Here is a 15,025-nt window from a genome sequence, read left to right as displayed (position 1 = left end):
AGTTACTTAAAGTTAGTGGCGCACTCAGGATTTCATCTTGGGTGGAGCCGAGCTGAGCGGATAAAAATATTTTCAACGCAAATTCAATAAAATTCATTAGACGATTATAGAAATTTATTTAAAGAATAAAATCCAGCTCTCTTTTATTTTTACAAAGCCAGCCCCTTCCCTGGGTGTGTCACACAGATCAAAATATTCCTCGAGGTTCGAGCAAGGTAGAGTTTGAAGAGAGAAAGAATTTCGTAGTACAGTGGAGATTTAGAAGCACCCTTTGTTTTGAGCTGTGGATAATTCTTTAAGAAGTAAAATACTGCAGCTGCTGAGATGGACCGGGGGTCTAAAAGGTTTAATTAATTAATTAATTAGTTAATTCTCTCTTATTGTCCCTTATGATCTAGATTATTCTAGACTCCTGCAGTTAAAAATATTCAGACACTCAGTTTTTCTTTCACATAACTGTGGATGAATGTTTGGTAATTGGGACAGGCGTAAAATAATGGCACAGTTTAATGATAATAATATGTGTATATATTGAAACTACTTCTAATCTACTATTAACTTTCAACTTTGCAAACGGTTCTACCTACTCCTTCACTCCGCTCTCTTCAGCATTCAAAACTCAACTCTCCCGACTCTGCTTCTCGATCCTCGGTCACCCCCATACTTTTCCAGACCACGCACGCACCCACCCACTGGACCCAAAATTACCATGCGCGCTCCAAGAATCAAGAGAATGACATTTTTCGACTTGCAGTTTCCTCACACTCATATAACATACATACATATGTGTACTTGTTTAGGGATCCCTTGACAGAGTCGACGAGAGGAAAGTCAGGGTTATCAGTCATTCCATAAAGATATTGGACAGATTATTCGCAGCATACTCTTCCTGTATAAATAACGAAAGCCTTCCATGTGTCATCGAACTCCTCCTGCAAATGCTCAGGTATCCAGTTGCACACTGTCCACGTTTCCCTTTCATCGATCTAAAAGCTTCTCGCTATTCTCCGTGACTAGGTGTTCCCCGTCGTGTTTGCAAAAATCGCGCACGGAGGATAAGGTGATCGAACTGATAAACGGCCACATCTCCAGGGGGTCCGAACCATTCTTGAGCACCGTTTTCAAAATCTCCGATTTCAAGCAGGTTCGTTCGTCGCACCCTACCGTCAGGGCCCAGTTCCTGATCACTTAAGGGAAGGTTCCGGTCTAAAAATTGATTTTTTTTATTTCATTTTTCGAATGTTAGACCTTTTAGGAATATATGTTTGAAAGGATATTTTGAGATTCATAAAATTTCCAGAGTTATAGGCATTTGAGTAGCGGCAAATGTTTTTCTCGAAACAGTGTTCTCAAAATCGGTGGGACCTGTATCTTCAAAAGTTATTATCCGATTCGACTGAAACTTTTTTTATTTTGAAGAATATACTTCTAGCTAGGGGAGAGACCAGAAAAATTACAAAAAGTTGAAAATTTATATTTTTCAAAGGCGATGAAAGGACGAAAAATACAGGGAAAAGTGATTTCAAACTTGAAGTATCGTTATTTTCTAAGAAATGTCATTTTTGTAAATTTTTTCTGGTCTTCCCCCTGGCTAGAAGTATATTCTTCAAAATAAACAAGGTTTCAGTCGAATCGGATAATAACTTTTGGAGATAGAGGTCCCACCGATTTGGATGAATTTTTTGACGCCTCGACTTTAACGACCCCTCAGCGCGGTCTGCGAAGATTAAGTATAAAACAAAAAATATATTTCTATAACTCAAAACATCCTTAATACAATGCAACAAGTTTCATTACATTATATATAGTAGTTTTCCTTTAATTAATTCCTAAAGGTCACCTATTTTGATGGGCTCTAGACCGGAACCTCCCCTTAAGAGTAGCAACCTCGGGTTTTTAAACGTGGAAAGGGAAATCTTAACCAAATTTAAAAGATTTTCTTGTTACTTCAGTAAATCTATGTTTTACCTTTAATTTGGTATTTAAAAAACTGCACACGCAATAATAATTATTTTATAATTTAACTTTAAAGTGAAAAATGCAAAGGGGGCAGTTTCTGTTCACCTTCGCACGTTTTACTATGAGCTGTCAAATTTTGCGTGTAAATTTCAAAGAACTTCATAATTATTCAGTAATTTGTGAGAATAAATTTGTATCGTAATAAGCTTATCATTTGGTTTACTTTCCTAAACTGATCAGGAATTGGGTCCTTGACAGTATCTTAAGGGAGTACCAACAAACATTTATTGCTAATTTCTGCTTTTATCATACAATCTTTCAGACGTTCTTCGAGCATAGCAGCCAGGCCAGCGTAAATAAATTAGGCTACCATTTATTAACAATCAGCATTATGAACAAATTAATCAACATGCCGTACGAGCAACATTGTAAGTGGACATTGGGCGCGGAGTCAATTATCGACGTCGCGTTGAAGAATATTAGTAGCAGTAAGTATGTAATTAGTTTCGTGTGCGAAGCTGTAGGTATACATATTTTAGCGGTTCTTTACGTCGACGATTGGCTTTCAAGTTGAATAATCTTATTCGGGGGGAAAGTTGGTCGCTTTGGTCAAAACTCGATAGCCTTTCGTCTCGACGTCAAAATAAATCGACGATCTAAGTTCCAAGTTCTCAACTTATTTTAATTCAAAAGGTAAAGACCCTTACAATTAATTCGGGGAGTAAAGGTTCTTACAATCGATTCAGGAAGTAAAGATTCTTATGATTAACTGAGGAATTAAAAATTCTTCCAACTGTTCGAGGAAGTAAAGATTCTTACAATTCTTAGTTGAGAAAGTAAAGGCTCTTACAATTAGTTGAATACAGTGGCGCACTCAGGATTTAATCTTGGGGGTGCCGAGCTGAACAAACGAGGATGTTTTGCCTGCGAATTCGATAAAATTCCTTAGGTGATTAGAAAAATTTATTTAAAGCATAAAATCCAGTTTTCTTTTCTGTTTACAAGGCCCCATCTTTGGGGCGCCAGGGACCCTTGCCTCCCTCTGGGTGCGCCACTTATTGAGGAAATAAAAAAGAAACTAAGATCGACTCATACGCTTGTATCTCCTAAAAGTGCAGGGTGAGATTTGTACGGGCGAAGTGAGGCTGCCAGGTGCCCACGATATCGGCGAAAGACCACGACAAGCCACACTGTACGAGGCCACCTTGGTGCCGATTTGTGGGCTGATTAGCCAAATTCCTGCGGACGGATTCCACGCAGTCGAGCTGATATTGCTGAAACACCTGCTGAGCAACGAACTTTGGAGCTCGTTGCTCAGCGCAGACGTTTGGTGCTTCATTGGACGGTTCGTAAAATATAGGTCTTGAACAGTGCACACATTGTAATCGATTATCTGGTTCAATCCGACTGGCTCACGCTGAGCAGTGCTGCGTCGTTATCACAGAATTCACAGTTAAAAAAGATCATCCATGATCTTCCATTACAGTCTATCAGTTTCTTATAATCTTATATAGTCACTTTCTGTTGGAATCTCGGAGTTCTTCAAATTCTTGGAACAATTCCCGCTATAACGATAATGAACATGGTGATGGTAACTTTCCAAATATAAGAAAACGGGAAAACTCCAAGATCCCTAGTATTTATAATAATAATTATATGGGTGGATTAAAAACAATTTATAAGTTTGATACTAAATTTAAACATGCATTGGCTATTTTCTCTCCGCTTTTTCATGAAGTTTTACTGCTTCATTGGGTTTCGTAGATTTTAATTCTCTCTTTGCACCAATTCCGCCCCTTTGGGCGATCGACCTGCTTGGGCCCCCTAGATCGGGCCCTACCTCTGCCCCACGCGTTTCACAGCGCGGCTTAAAAGGCCCCTTTGTTTTTCAGCATTGGCTCCTCGGAGCTCTGCGTCAGCCACGTGAAATATTTACTGAAAGTTCACGCCGCCCTGACGAAACGACGCGACAGCCTCGAAGTTATTATGCTGGAGAATTTAATCGGCCGGCTGTACAATCTAATTTCCGAGGAGACGAAACATTCTCTGGTTACGGAGCTCGACGACCTCGAGGATCCTACGTGGCTCCCTGTCGCGCGATTTTTGCCGCCAAGAACGAAATCATTCTTACAGAACCGACTGGCTTGTGTCGTCAACGAAGTCCCAAACACGTTTGCCGAGTTGCAGCGTCAACCTACCGTGCATAATTGGCAACGGATCGTAAGTTGAAGTGGCGGTGTCGATTTCATTCGGCGAACATTGCGGTGCTTTAAAGCTTTCCCCTTTTCGTTCCAACTAGACGACACTGATGTCCTTAATTGGCAAGCTTAATTACACGGGGGAGAAAAGCACTGTCGATATCCTGTCCCAAATATGGAACTCCATCGCGGACACTGTTGAAATCCTTGAGGGTAGGCAGATGGATATATTGGCGGAGTTTCTAGGGGAACTGTTCAGCGCCACGCAGCCTGAAGAAGTTCAGGACGATACTCTTCTTATGGTACGCGAGCTTCCCTTAAGGGGAGGTTCTGGTCTAGAGCCCAAACAAATAGGTGATATTTAGGAATTAATTCAAGGAAAACTACTATATATAATTTAATGGGACTTATTGCATTGTATTAAGGATGTCTTAGATTATAGAAATATATTTTTTGTTTTATAATTAATCATTGCAGACAGCCTTGGGGAGTCGTTAAAGTCAAGGCGTCAAAAAATTGATCCAAATCGGTGGGACCTCTATCTCCAAAAGTTATTATCCAATTCGACTGAAACCTTGTTTATTTTGAAGATTATTCTTTTGGCTAGGGGGGGGGGGCTAAAAAATTACAAAAATTACATTTTTTTTAGAAAATAACGATACTTCAAGTTTGAAATCACTTTTCCCTGTATTTTTCGTCCTTTCATCGCCTTTGAAAAATATAAATTTTCAACTTTTTGTAATTTTTTTAGTCTCCCCCCTAGCTAAAAGAATAATCTTCAAAATAAAAAAAGTTTCAGTCGAATGGGATAATAACTTTTGAAGATACAGGTCCCACCGTTTTGAGAACACTGTTTCGAGAAAAACGCATTTGAAGTTTTACGTGAGCGCCGGAGTGGACGGTTGTTGCCCATGCATTTGCCGCTACTCAAATGCCTATAACTTGGGGAATTTATTAACATATTTCATATTTATTGAACGTGGTTTAAAATTAACTGGTTGGTCAACGTCACTTGCCCTCGTACGAATAACGTTACAAGTTACAATCAACCCTTTCTTACACACTGTAAAAAAAATTTACGATACTTTATATCATTTGAACACGAAGTAAATACCTTAGGGGCAGTAACAGAGACATCCACAAATAAGTTTTGATGCTGTGCTCCATGTCACAGCTTTGAACTGAAAATAGTGCTGCAATAAAGTTGACCTTGATAACTCCTTAAGGGGTTTCCCTACCTTAACGGAAAAATTCATGCGAACTTTGGGAATTTTTCAAAGCAAAACCATTAAATATATTTACTTCCAACTTTGTGGCTTTATCTGTCAATGTTTAGAGAATATACAAAAAAAATTGTATGCAAAAATAGTGATTATATCCGGAGTTATAGTGCTTCAAATAGAGCGCCTTATAAAAATCATATGCGCATGGTTAGCATAAAATCGGCCGTAGTAGTTGTCTAAAATAGAAAATTGAAAAATTGGTGTAATCTGTATGAGTGTGGCTATCGTCTGAACTAGATTAAATGAGAAATACTGAAAAGTAAAAAAAAAAATGGCCGCGTCTAGAACGAACATCGATTCCTACAAAAATTTCGATGCTTTTTTAAGTCGCAAAAGTCTAATTTTGCAAAAACCGACTTAGTTTTAGTAACAACGAGAATGGGACATCTACTGAAGATATATACCAAGTTTGAAGTAAATCGGGTGATTGGTTTTTGAGATACCATGCTAACTAATTCGAAAAACATCGTTTTGAGAAAAACGTGTTTAAAGTTTTAGCTACAGTTTTTTTCCCAATTAAATATATTTTAAAATGTTGCCTAAATATGTACAAATATAGGCATAAAGTTTTCAGTTAATATAATTTCAGGGTTTCTCTTAAAAAAATCCCCAATATCGCGCTTCTTTTCAGGCCGCCAAAGTAGGGAAGACCCCTTAATTGATTAGCCAGTTACTTTGGCCCTAAATACGCACAATAAACTTAACTTGCCTCTACTTTCTCAGTAAAGTTTATACTAGATCCCCGTACGTGTTCCAAAGCTCAATCGGCGTCAAGGAATATTGAAAATTTTCAGTTTCTAGAGGCAGTATTGACGTCCCTTTTCTGCCTCCCCTCGCACGTGAAGGTAATCGCGTCGCATTATTTGAGGAGCAACGCGGACTCTTTTGATAGCACCAGTCCCAAAACAGCCAGCGCGTTGGCGGAGCTGAATTGCCGGCTCCTGGGAGATGACAACCCGTGGGTCCAACAAGAGGCACTCGAGTCCTTCAATCACGTTGCTCACATGTGTCCTAACGAAGAACTCCTGAAAATAATGGCCGCCGCCGTTAATAAAAAACCGTCTCTGAACGATTCCCTTCGCGCGTATCTGCAAGACACGCCCTACTACGAGCTCCGCGATTTCACGGACGCGCGACGTTACTTGCAGTCCGTGGCGGCCGATTCCCGGCCCCTCTGCCACGTTTGCTATCGTTACGAGGAAGCCCAAAGGGACGAGAAATTCGCGAGATTGGATACTCGGTCGAGGGAGAGCCCTGCCGAAGATCCCCGACCGAACGAACTCGATGAACATGTGAATAAATTGTGCGACGAATTGAGTAACATGCTGAAAAAGAGCAATGACATCGGTGAAAGTACTGTACGGAGACTACGGTTGCTTTGCGCGAGAATTTTGGATACAACGGACTCGTCCAAGAAAACACTGAAATAGGCGTTTAACGTTCCTATAGGCTAACTTCTCAATAGCCTTTCTTTCCTTTTATTCCCTCACTAAATCAACAGTTTTACGATGCAAAGGGGTCTAGTTACAACGAATAATATTTGTAAATACATTCTGTAAACGTTAAACAGGGTGATCGCGTTACTCTCCTAGAATTCTATCGAAGAGTCGTCTGCAACGGAATGGTGACTTTTATTGCGGCGCGTATGCTGTGCGGCTGTTACGTAGATTGTAGAATATACTTAAGCCTCAGTCGCGACACTGCAGTTTCAGTGAGCCTGTTATTTCGCACAACTTCGCGCGACTGCGTGTGCTTCAAGTATTTAATTAAATTGTAATACGAGGTCATTGTTATTACAATAAATAAACGTGCGTGCGTAAGTGTAGTAGATCATTAATGATAAACCAGGTACAGAAATATATATATATATATAAAAAGTTGAGTCATGTCATTTGCCGATTACGTGCAGTTTCAAACCACGGAACAGTGAATACGTGGATGTGGATGATTGGATAGTATTTTCTAGATTCTTCACTCTTTCTTCTGCTTTAACATTTAAACATCGTACTTGTAGAAGAAAAGATATTGCAATTATCTTGCATATAGGAAACGATATGTGTAACTAAATAACGTGAAAGATGTACGATTTCAAAATTAATTTTATGAATCATCATATTCCTCTAAATGCAATTTCTCTTCTCTTTTTTCCTTTGAACTGTGTACCTTCACTCATTTGCAACAGCGATTAATTTATGACTAGCAACAGAATAGAAGAAATTAGTAAGTAATCTAATATGAATTTTACAATTCGTATTTTTGGTACATACCATATCGAAATAACGAATGGCAGTTTTTGTTGTAAATCTTTTTATAACATCATAGTTTTTGCTTTTCATTACAGTGATATGTATTCGCTAAAGCAGTAATATGATTTTTTTACAGTAGAACAGAGGTTTGATATCCGCTTTACTGAGATAGATGTATAATCGATTTATCGAAGATTTGCAAATCTGTTTTAAGAATTCCTTTAAATCCGAGTTCTTCGATCTCTAATATTATTACATGCACCAACAGATGGAGGACATACAGTTGAGGAACTCCCTTTCGAATGATACTGTATTTAATATAATAAGTAAGACGTTTATATCCTTGCCACATGATAAGGTGAAAAAAAATAATATGTATCTGCAGCAGGTGAATATATATTTTGCAATAAATGTGTAGCGAATTATTTTAAAGATCTGGCGACAAACTTAATTAAACAGCAACTTTCTTATTCACCTTCGTGGATATAATAGGCCACGACAGTTTTAATAGACCTAATGAAATTAAAGGATCCATTGTTCGCAAAGGCGTATAAACAGATTATATTTTGCGGCAGTTTTTATAAAGGTACAAAAGTGGGCCACCCAAATGAGTACGATTTGAATATTGTTTTAGAGCTTCCTATTCCTGATAACGCTATAACTGTAAGTGTCGTATAGTTTCTCGTTGATGAAAACATTACCGAGTTCGTGAAAGCATATACTTCATTCGCAGCTCTGTTCGACTCGACCAGCATTTACTAAAATACATGTAAACACCGCTACATGCGTGCAGGCGTTTAACAGTAATATTTCACCTAAATACGTCCTCTCGGAAAAGGAAAGAAGGTGGGAAAGAGACAAAAGATACATATTTCGTATACCTTGAATTGTATGTAACACAGAAATGTTTAACGTTAATTCATCATCGTCAGGTTGTTACAAAATCTTATTCGCAATGATTTTCTTGACCCAGACAGTTTTCGGCAGTGGGTCGAAGGAATCCTAAGTAGAGCCGTTAACGATTTACCGAAGCATCAGAATAAGTATGAATTAGTGGTGCAGAACGACTATGGTACTTTTATCAGGTTTACAGTAAGAAAGAGTGGTCCAGCATTTACACTAATCCTAAATGTTCCAAACGATGATGAAGCGATACATATTGATTTTGCTCCCACCTTAGCTTTCAATAAATATTCGATCCATGGATCTGCTACGAAGTTAGACGCAGTTCTACAAGTTTGTACATTACGACATTGTGCTTTTGGATATATTTTTACGTTACGAATGATAACGAAAAGTTTCTGTTTTCCAGTATCGGAATAAAACATGGTTCGCAATCACATTACCATTAAACAACCCTGATTCTAACAATGATAAATTTCATTGGAGGCTCTCCTTTTGTCATCAAGAAAGAGAGATTCTGGCTCATTATGGCCGTATGAAACCTGTTATACGTTTCATGAAGGTTTCTCAGTAAATTAAATACCTTAACGAGCGTCGAATATCATATAACACTTTTGTAAGTTTGTTACACTCGTAGAAACTGAGAGACGTGGAGAATTGGAAGAGCATAGCGAGCTATTACATCGAAACATTGTGTCTTCACAAGGTGTCAGAAATGCGCGAGGATTTGAACAAATTACCCTTGACGCTATTATTTTTTAGAGTAAATATATTCGTAAACAATGTATACTTGCGAGCTTGTGCAGTGTTATATTGCATATGGATTGTATTTTCAGATGCTGAAAGAATTACACCATGCTTGCGTGCAACATGAACTACGGTATTTCTGGGACAATGGATATAATTTATTAGAAAAAGTTGGGCGCAACGAAATGTGTAATATAGCTTGTCGCCTGAACAATATTATACAGAATATCAGCAAGGGTGCAACGTCAGACACATTTATAATAGCTAAATATGTTTGTAAGTGTACCTCTTTTGAAATTGCATGAGAATGGACTGTAAGAGCGGTATTCACAGTCGCTACTTATTCTTAAGATCATCTTAAGCATTCGGCATCCTTTACTAGTCTATTAGATTAGTAGAGGGTAATCTTACAAGGGGAGGACACCATGTGGTAGACATCGATTTTGATGAGCCTTGGCACGATGGATCTATGTCGAAAATAAGTACATAGGTGTTGGAGCGTTTCTGCCAATGGACCTTAAAAATAGAGGTATTTACATGGAAATTATTAAAAATTTCATAGTGGCCGTGGGGTTTTAATGAGTAAAAATCCCACGCTACCCTGGCGCCCCCGGGGGATTCCCCTCTGAAGGAGTCAGGGTGCCTTTTGAAGATTTCCCCAAGTAAAAAAAAAAAATTTATAAAGTTTTTCTTAACGTGGAGACACCTTCAAAACGCATCCTGACGCTTTCAGAAGGGAATCTCTCACGGGCGCCAGGGTAGTGTGGGATTTTTACCCACTAAAACCCTAAATTTGTAATAATTTCCATGCAAATGTCTCTATTATTAAGGCCTATTGGCTAAAACGCTCGGACACCTATTTACTTGTTTTCGACATAGATCCATCGTGCCCAAAGCTCATAAAAATCGGTGTCTATCACGTGGTGCCCTCCCCTTGTTAGTGTTAAGTGACGACTGTGAATACCTCCCTATATGTTTGGAATGCGATGTTTCACAAAAGAAATCAGCATAGAAAATGTTTGTTTTCCAAATTGCAGTGAATATCGGTGAGCTGCAACTATTACATCTGGAATATCATAGAAGACAAAATGAAACGCAAGGTAACGCAATCGATGCTCACAAGATATAAAATATAAATATACCAGGGGTTGAAAACGGTTGATATCGGTTTTGGTTCTCAAAACAGATAGAAGAACCGAAATAATCTTGAAATAGTTACGAGCGAAATGTTCTGGCTCATATCGGTTTCTATTATTCAGAATAGGGTTTATCGATTTTTAAAAACCGGGTTTAAAAACCGTTTTTTTTATAAATTTGTAAAATTCGAAAACCGGTTTTTATATTTAAAAAACCATGTTTATATACTAGAATTAATGTGTAAAAATAAAGTAATTATTTAATTAAAAACGTTAATCATTTTGATTTGAAATCGCCTCGGACACAAACATATTAGTAGGTAACAGTTTACTGCAAAACTAATCTTCATGAGTTCAAATTTTCTGAAGAAAAATACTAACGGAAATAAAGAATTATAATTTATATTTTGTACGGATTTTAGTTATTTTAGGTTTATTTTTTTTTTTCATTTGATTGTGTATGCAATGAATTTTATTGTTTTATATTTTTGTAGATCCATAAATAGTAAAGTTGGAAGTAAATAATTGTAAATGTTTAAAATGAGTAGAAATATGTATTTACTATTCTAATTATATCTTTTTTGTGAAAATTCGAATGCCGGTTTAACCGGTTTTATAGGAATAGTGGAATTCGAAAACCGTTTTTTTCTTCAAAAGTCGGTTTTTGTATAAACCCTAATTCAGAACATCGGTTCTTCATAACTGTTTCAGTCAGAACCGATATATAACAATTTGAAACAGTTATTTTCGGAACCGTTTCAATCCCTGAAATATACAGTATTGTCTCGTTAGCGGCTCGCTGGTCGGGACCGGCGTTGAGCCCGTATCGTGAACGGAGCTCTAATTCCGAGTGTTTGTTTCTCGCTTCTTTCTGGCCGAAGGGGGAGCGAGATGGAACATTGCGTGCGCGATGGTCGCAAGCGATTACCGTGAGCCGGACCTGCGTCAAGATTTTGCGAAGCGGTTCTCGTGCTCACGGTAAGCGCTTGCGACCATCGCGCACGCAAAGGACGGAGTGTCAGGCGCATAGACATATATAGACGGAGAGTAAGCTGGGGGGGGTTACAAGGTTCGCGGTAAGGGGAGCGACGCAGGTAAATCGGGTAACTCAGTGGTTCGGCATGCCGAATGCATCCGAAGCTGACCCGACGTGCCTGTATCTCGTGCCTGAACCTCTGCCTTTTCCCCTCAAAATGTACGTTCCCCTCGCCGATGGTCCCAGCTTCTGCTCCGTCTATATATGTCTATGGTCAGGCGTCCGAAAGACGGAGCGAGTCAAAACATCAACGCGTCGTCTGTCTCGCATAGTTCTCGCTCGCTCTCATTCCATCTCGCTCTCGCCTTTGCCGGACAAGAGTGAGACAGAAGTGGTAGGGATAACGAAAAGTCCGTATCGTGTACACCAAACCGAGCCCGTAACGAGACAACACTGTACCGTTAAACATGAATATCTGGTACATGTAATAAATTTTTAGATAACAACGAGGAACAAACGAATTCACGGTGCGCGCTTTTATGATTTCACGCGTTGATCTCTTAATTCATATTATATCATGAAATGTTTCTATATTTATATTCAAAAAATAAAATTTTCGAACATTTCTTTAACATTAAGACTCATTATTTTCGTGATTTACCTATATGCCTCTTTAACAAATAATTTCTGTTAAATAGATTTGCATTTCGAATTTCTATATAATTAAGTTTGAATTCGATTTAAAATATAGAATGTACATGTAACTAATATTATGCTAAGTACACAGACCGTTATTCAAATTGAGAAAACGATTACTACATTTCGCATAGCCTTTGACGCTTTATTTGCCTTGACTAAGTACATATTTAGTGTTTTTATAAAAGTCCTTAGCACCCGCCATATATACACATTCTGTATAATTAAATACGTAATTGAAAATACATGCGAGATTGTATACTGTAAAAGTTACTACTAAAACTCATGCGTAAAATATATTCCGCTTATTGTTTTTTTGTATGACTAATCAAAGGTACTGCATTCTGTTCAGCCCATTCAACAAAAAAGTCTCCAAACTGAATTGCACAGCGTATCATACTAAGGCAATCTCCCTCTGCGCTATGCGCATTTTCTGGACACTTACGAAAAAGGTGTTTATAAATAGTGGGTAGTTTAAAATTAGCTGGCTTATCAGGTGTAAAATTCAATTTTTTCCTTGAACAACTCTCTTTTTTATTCCGAAAGTTTGCAGAATGATACCGCGATTCTAAAATTTTCTGACTTTCCGGTGTCTTTTCATTGATATCTTGCATGCTTTTAGAACAACTTGTTCGTGGAGTGTCAAGTACAGTGTTGTGATGTTCGCGTGCAGCAGTTTCGTTTTTGTCACAGCTGTTCAGGCTTGAATAATTCATAGCAGAATCTAATGCATCAGAAAGCATTTCGTCATTACCATCGTTTAACAGATTATTAATATCTTCGGTAACACGAGAGATACAATTAATGCCTTGCGCATCGTTTGTTTGCTTTATTGGATTCTTCTCCCCTGAGAAGAAAGCTTCGACTAGATGGAGCATGTCGATGCTGAGAATATCTTTGCTGAGAACCTTTAATAGAGACACTGAGTTATCTATAAATGTATAAATATTTTACACCGTGATATGTACAAAAATACAAATACCTTATCGATATTTTGAAGTTCCCACAAAAATACTGGATAATCGAATTGATTCCCATTGTGAGCTACGAAGCAAGTTGGAGCTTTGAGCCGCTTTATGAAATTTGTCACTAATGCATATATCTCACCGTTGAAGGATTCAGCTTCGTTTAAATTTTCATTAGATAAACCTGTAACATCGTATGTATAAGAATAGAGGAATTAGATCAGTGTTTCTCAACTTTTTTCGAGTCCCAATCCCCTTTCACGATATTCAAATAACCTGCAACCCCCCAGCCCTCATATAAGGTAAGGTAAATTTAATAAGGTAAAGAAAAAAAATTAAAAATAGGTTTTTTAAAATATAATTCTAACTCAATAATATTAAAAAAAAACAACTGAAAAACCATAGTGACTCCTTAGAAAACACTTTGAGACTCACTGATTTAGATCAACGGGTTGAGAACCACTGATTTAGATCATAACTTTTGTAAATTCAAATTAATAACATAATATAAAGTATATGTTAAATATAACCAAAAGTAATATACCAGTTATATCTTTAATTTGTTTGGAAATGTTTCTATCTGGATGGATCGGAAGAATTAACTTATGTAAAACTCTTGGTAAAGAGTCCATGCCATTATGTATATTATTTCTTGATACTGCTATTAATGACATTTCCGTGATTTTTGGCATGGCATTGTTTTTAATTAATCCAGTTGTTTCCAGGTCAAAGAATATAAAGGTTCGTATCATTTTAAGTCCTCAATGGTCCGATGGTTAACTAATATATGTACAATTTAATGCACGATTAAATTTCACCCTAGTAGTTAAACAAAGTTTATGAAATTAGCATTACGACCTTCTACATTTGTATTATAATATAAAATAATTTCGGTACAAACTTTACAGGAGTAGCTGTCACGATTGTTCTTTGCGCACTGAGTAAGAACAATCTTGTACTAATTGATAAATATCTATCAGATCAATGGAATTTTCAATATTGATCCCTGAGCTTCCTTTAAACATGACTTTTGGATTTCTTCTTTGCACAGTTGGCATCAATGTTTCTTCAGTTGTAATATTAAGGTAATGGAAGCCATGAATGCACTTTGTAATTGTAGGCGCAGGACTGTGCATGTGAAATTAGACGATGCGATGACTCTATCGTGCAATGAAAAGTTGAAATTATTATACGTGTTATTTCCTAAAATCTTTATCTTACCCTCTGATATATATCTAACGAATCACCCATTTTTAATAATGACTCAATTGTTTATGAGTGGATTCATAATTATTGATATGTTATATAATGGTATTTACACATAAAATTCTTACACAATAGCGAGTAAATTGTCAGGTAAAAGTTTATCTCGCAGATGTTTAAATAGTTACACCATTGTTAATCTAACATTATATTCAATATTATTAATATGTAGGACAGACGAGATATAGCATAGGACAGTCAGCTGTCGCTACGTTCCGCGGGCCGCGCGGCGCGCTACGGGGCACGGACCACCACGGACCCTCGTGTTATAGATGGGAATGCTGTAATAGTTTTTAACGTGTAGTTAATACATCATGGTTTTTAATAGGATCTGACATGATGTAATATCCTTACATCATGCAGTCGGAGACATGATGTAGTTATATACGTACACCGGGCTCAAAAATATCGTTCCAACTATCGCTAATGCAAATGGCCGCAGCCAACCAGCGTCGCGCCGGAGAATCGGTTGTCGACGCTGGTTGGCTGCGGCTCATTTGCATTAGTGGTAGTTGGAACGATATTTTTGAGCCCGGTGTACCTCGTCTGCTGTGGTGATAGGTCTATTCAGGGTAGCCGGGCAACATTTTCCTGGGCAAACTTATTATGGAGAGGGAACATCTACAGGAGTGGTGGTAATGTGTGCGTGAGGA

At 37.8% G+C, this 15,025-nt stretch overlaps 3 protein-coding genes across 10 annotated transcripts in view; 2 read left to right on the top strand and 1 right to left on the bottom strand.

The window, feature by feature from the left end:
- LOC143366968 (FIGNL1-interacting regulator of recombination and mitosis) overlaps window positions 1–8,750 on the top strand; it is a 42,779-nt gene extending 34,029 nt beyond the window's left edge. For 2 of the 6 annotated variants that reach the window (XM_076808479.1, XM_076808516.1), the window contains exons 7-14: window positions 801–946; window positions 1,018–1,144; window positions 2,282–2,447; window positions 3,073–3,304; window positions 3,852–4,179; window positions 4,259–4,459; window positions 6,235–7,288; window positions 7,782–8,231. In XM_076808479.1, the coding sequence (XP_076664594.1) occupies window positions 801–946; window positions 1,018–1,144; window positions 2,282–2,447; window positions 3,073–3,304; window positions 3,852–4,179; window positions 4,259–4,459; window positions 6,235–6,870 (1,836 nt within the window). In that variant the 3' untranslated portion in view covers window positions 6,871–7,288; window positions 7,782–8,231. Of the gene's footprint in view, window positions 1–800; window positions 947–1,017; window positions 1,145–2,281; window positions 2,448–3,072; window positions 3,305–3,851; window positions 4,180–4,258; window positions 4,460–6,234; window positions 7,289–7,781; window positions 8,232–8,659 lie in introns of those variants that run through there. The other 4 variants (XM_076808526.1, XM_076808489.1, XM_076808507.1 and 1 more) reach the window with 4 other exon arrangements.
- Window positions 7,314–12,086, top strand: Cglr1 (cGAS-like receptor 1). Of its 2 annotated transcripts, XM_076808660.1 has the most exons (10): window positions 7,314–7,660; window positions 7,955–8,074; window positions 8,179–8,349; window positions 8,420–8,532; window positions 8,619–8,922; window positions 8,999–9,151; window positions 9,227–9,352; window positions 9,426–9,612; window positions 10,374–10,436; window positions 11,948–12,086. In XM_076808660.1, exons 2-10 carry the CDS (start codon window positions 7,955–7,957, stop codon window positions 11,989–11,991), a joined length of 1,281 nt encoding a protein of 426 aa, XP_076664775.1. In that variant the 5' UTR covers window positions 7,314–7,660; the 3' UTR covers window positions 11,992–12,086. The 2 variants fall into 2 exon arrangements, with proteins under 2 accessions (XP_076664775.1, XP_076664766.1); XM_076808651.1 differs by lacking the exon at window positions 7,314–7,660 and having other exon boundaries at window positions 7,943–8,074.
- A 178-nt stretch (window positions 12,087–12,264) lies between these two features.
- LOC143367084 (uncharacterized) lies at window positions 12,265–14,588 on the bottom strand. 2 transcript variants are annotated; one of them, XM_076808693.1, is made up of 5 exons: window positions 14,444–14,588; window positions 14,011–14,269; window positions 13,654–13,928; window positions 13,127–13,293; window positions 12,265–13,052 (listed from the first exon to the last, which is right to left on the bottom strand). In XM_076808693.1, exons 3-5 carry the CDS (start codon window positions 13,859–13,861, stop codon window positions 12,450–12,452), a joined length of 978 nt encoding a protein of 325 aa, XP_076664808.1. In that variant the 5' UTR covers window positions 13,862–13,928; window positions 14,011–14,269; window positions 14,444–14,588; the 3' UTR covers window positions 12,265–12,449. The 2 variants fall into 2 exon arrangements, with proteins under 2 accessions (XP_076664808.1, XP_076664807.1); XM_076808692.1 differs by having other exon boundaries at window positions 14,011–14,267; window positions 14,331–14,455.
- Window positions 14,589–15,025: the final 437 nt, after the last annotated feature.

The sequence above is a fragment of the Andrena cerasifolii genome, chromosome 1 (genome assembly GCF_050908995.1).
Source record: "Andrena cerasifolii isolate SP2316 chromosome 1, iyAndCera1_principal, whole genome shotgun sequence".
Lineage (NCBI taxonomy): Eukaryota > Metazoa > Arthropoda > Insecta > Hymenoptera > Andrenidae > Andrena > Andrena cerasifolii.
Note: the sequence above shows the minus strand (reverse complement) of the source record. Positions and strands in the feature narration are given on the sequence as shown.

Excerpts from the sequence above, each read along its gene's own strand:
- Cglr1 (XM_076808651.1), top strand. The coding sequence starts at position 7,943 with ATGCACCAACAGATGGAGGACATACAGTTGAGGAACTCCCTTTCGAAT. Across the intron at positions 8,075-8,178 it reads ATAATATGTATCTGCAGCAG|GCCACGACAGTTTTAATAGA; the intron begins GTGAATATATAT and ends TGGATATAATAG. Across the intron at positions 10,437-11,947 it reads AAGACAAAATGAAACGCAAG|ATAACAACGAGGAACAAACG; the intron begins GTAACGCAATCG and ends ATAAATTTTTAG.
- LOC143367084 (XM_076808693.1), bottom strand. The coding sequence starts at position 13,861 with ATGATACGAACCTTTATATTCTTTGACCTGGAAACAACTGGATTAATT. Across the intron at positions 13,294-13,653 it reads ACAAATTAAAGATATAACTG|GTTTATCTAATGAAAATTTA; the intron begins GTATATTACTTT and ends ACGATGTTACAG. Across the intron at positions 13,053-13,126 it reads AACTTCAAAATATCGATAAG|GTTCTCAGCAAAGATATTCT; the intron begins GTATTTGTATTT and ends TCTCTATTAAAG.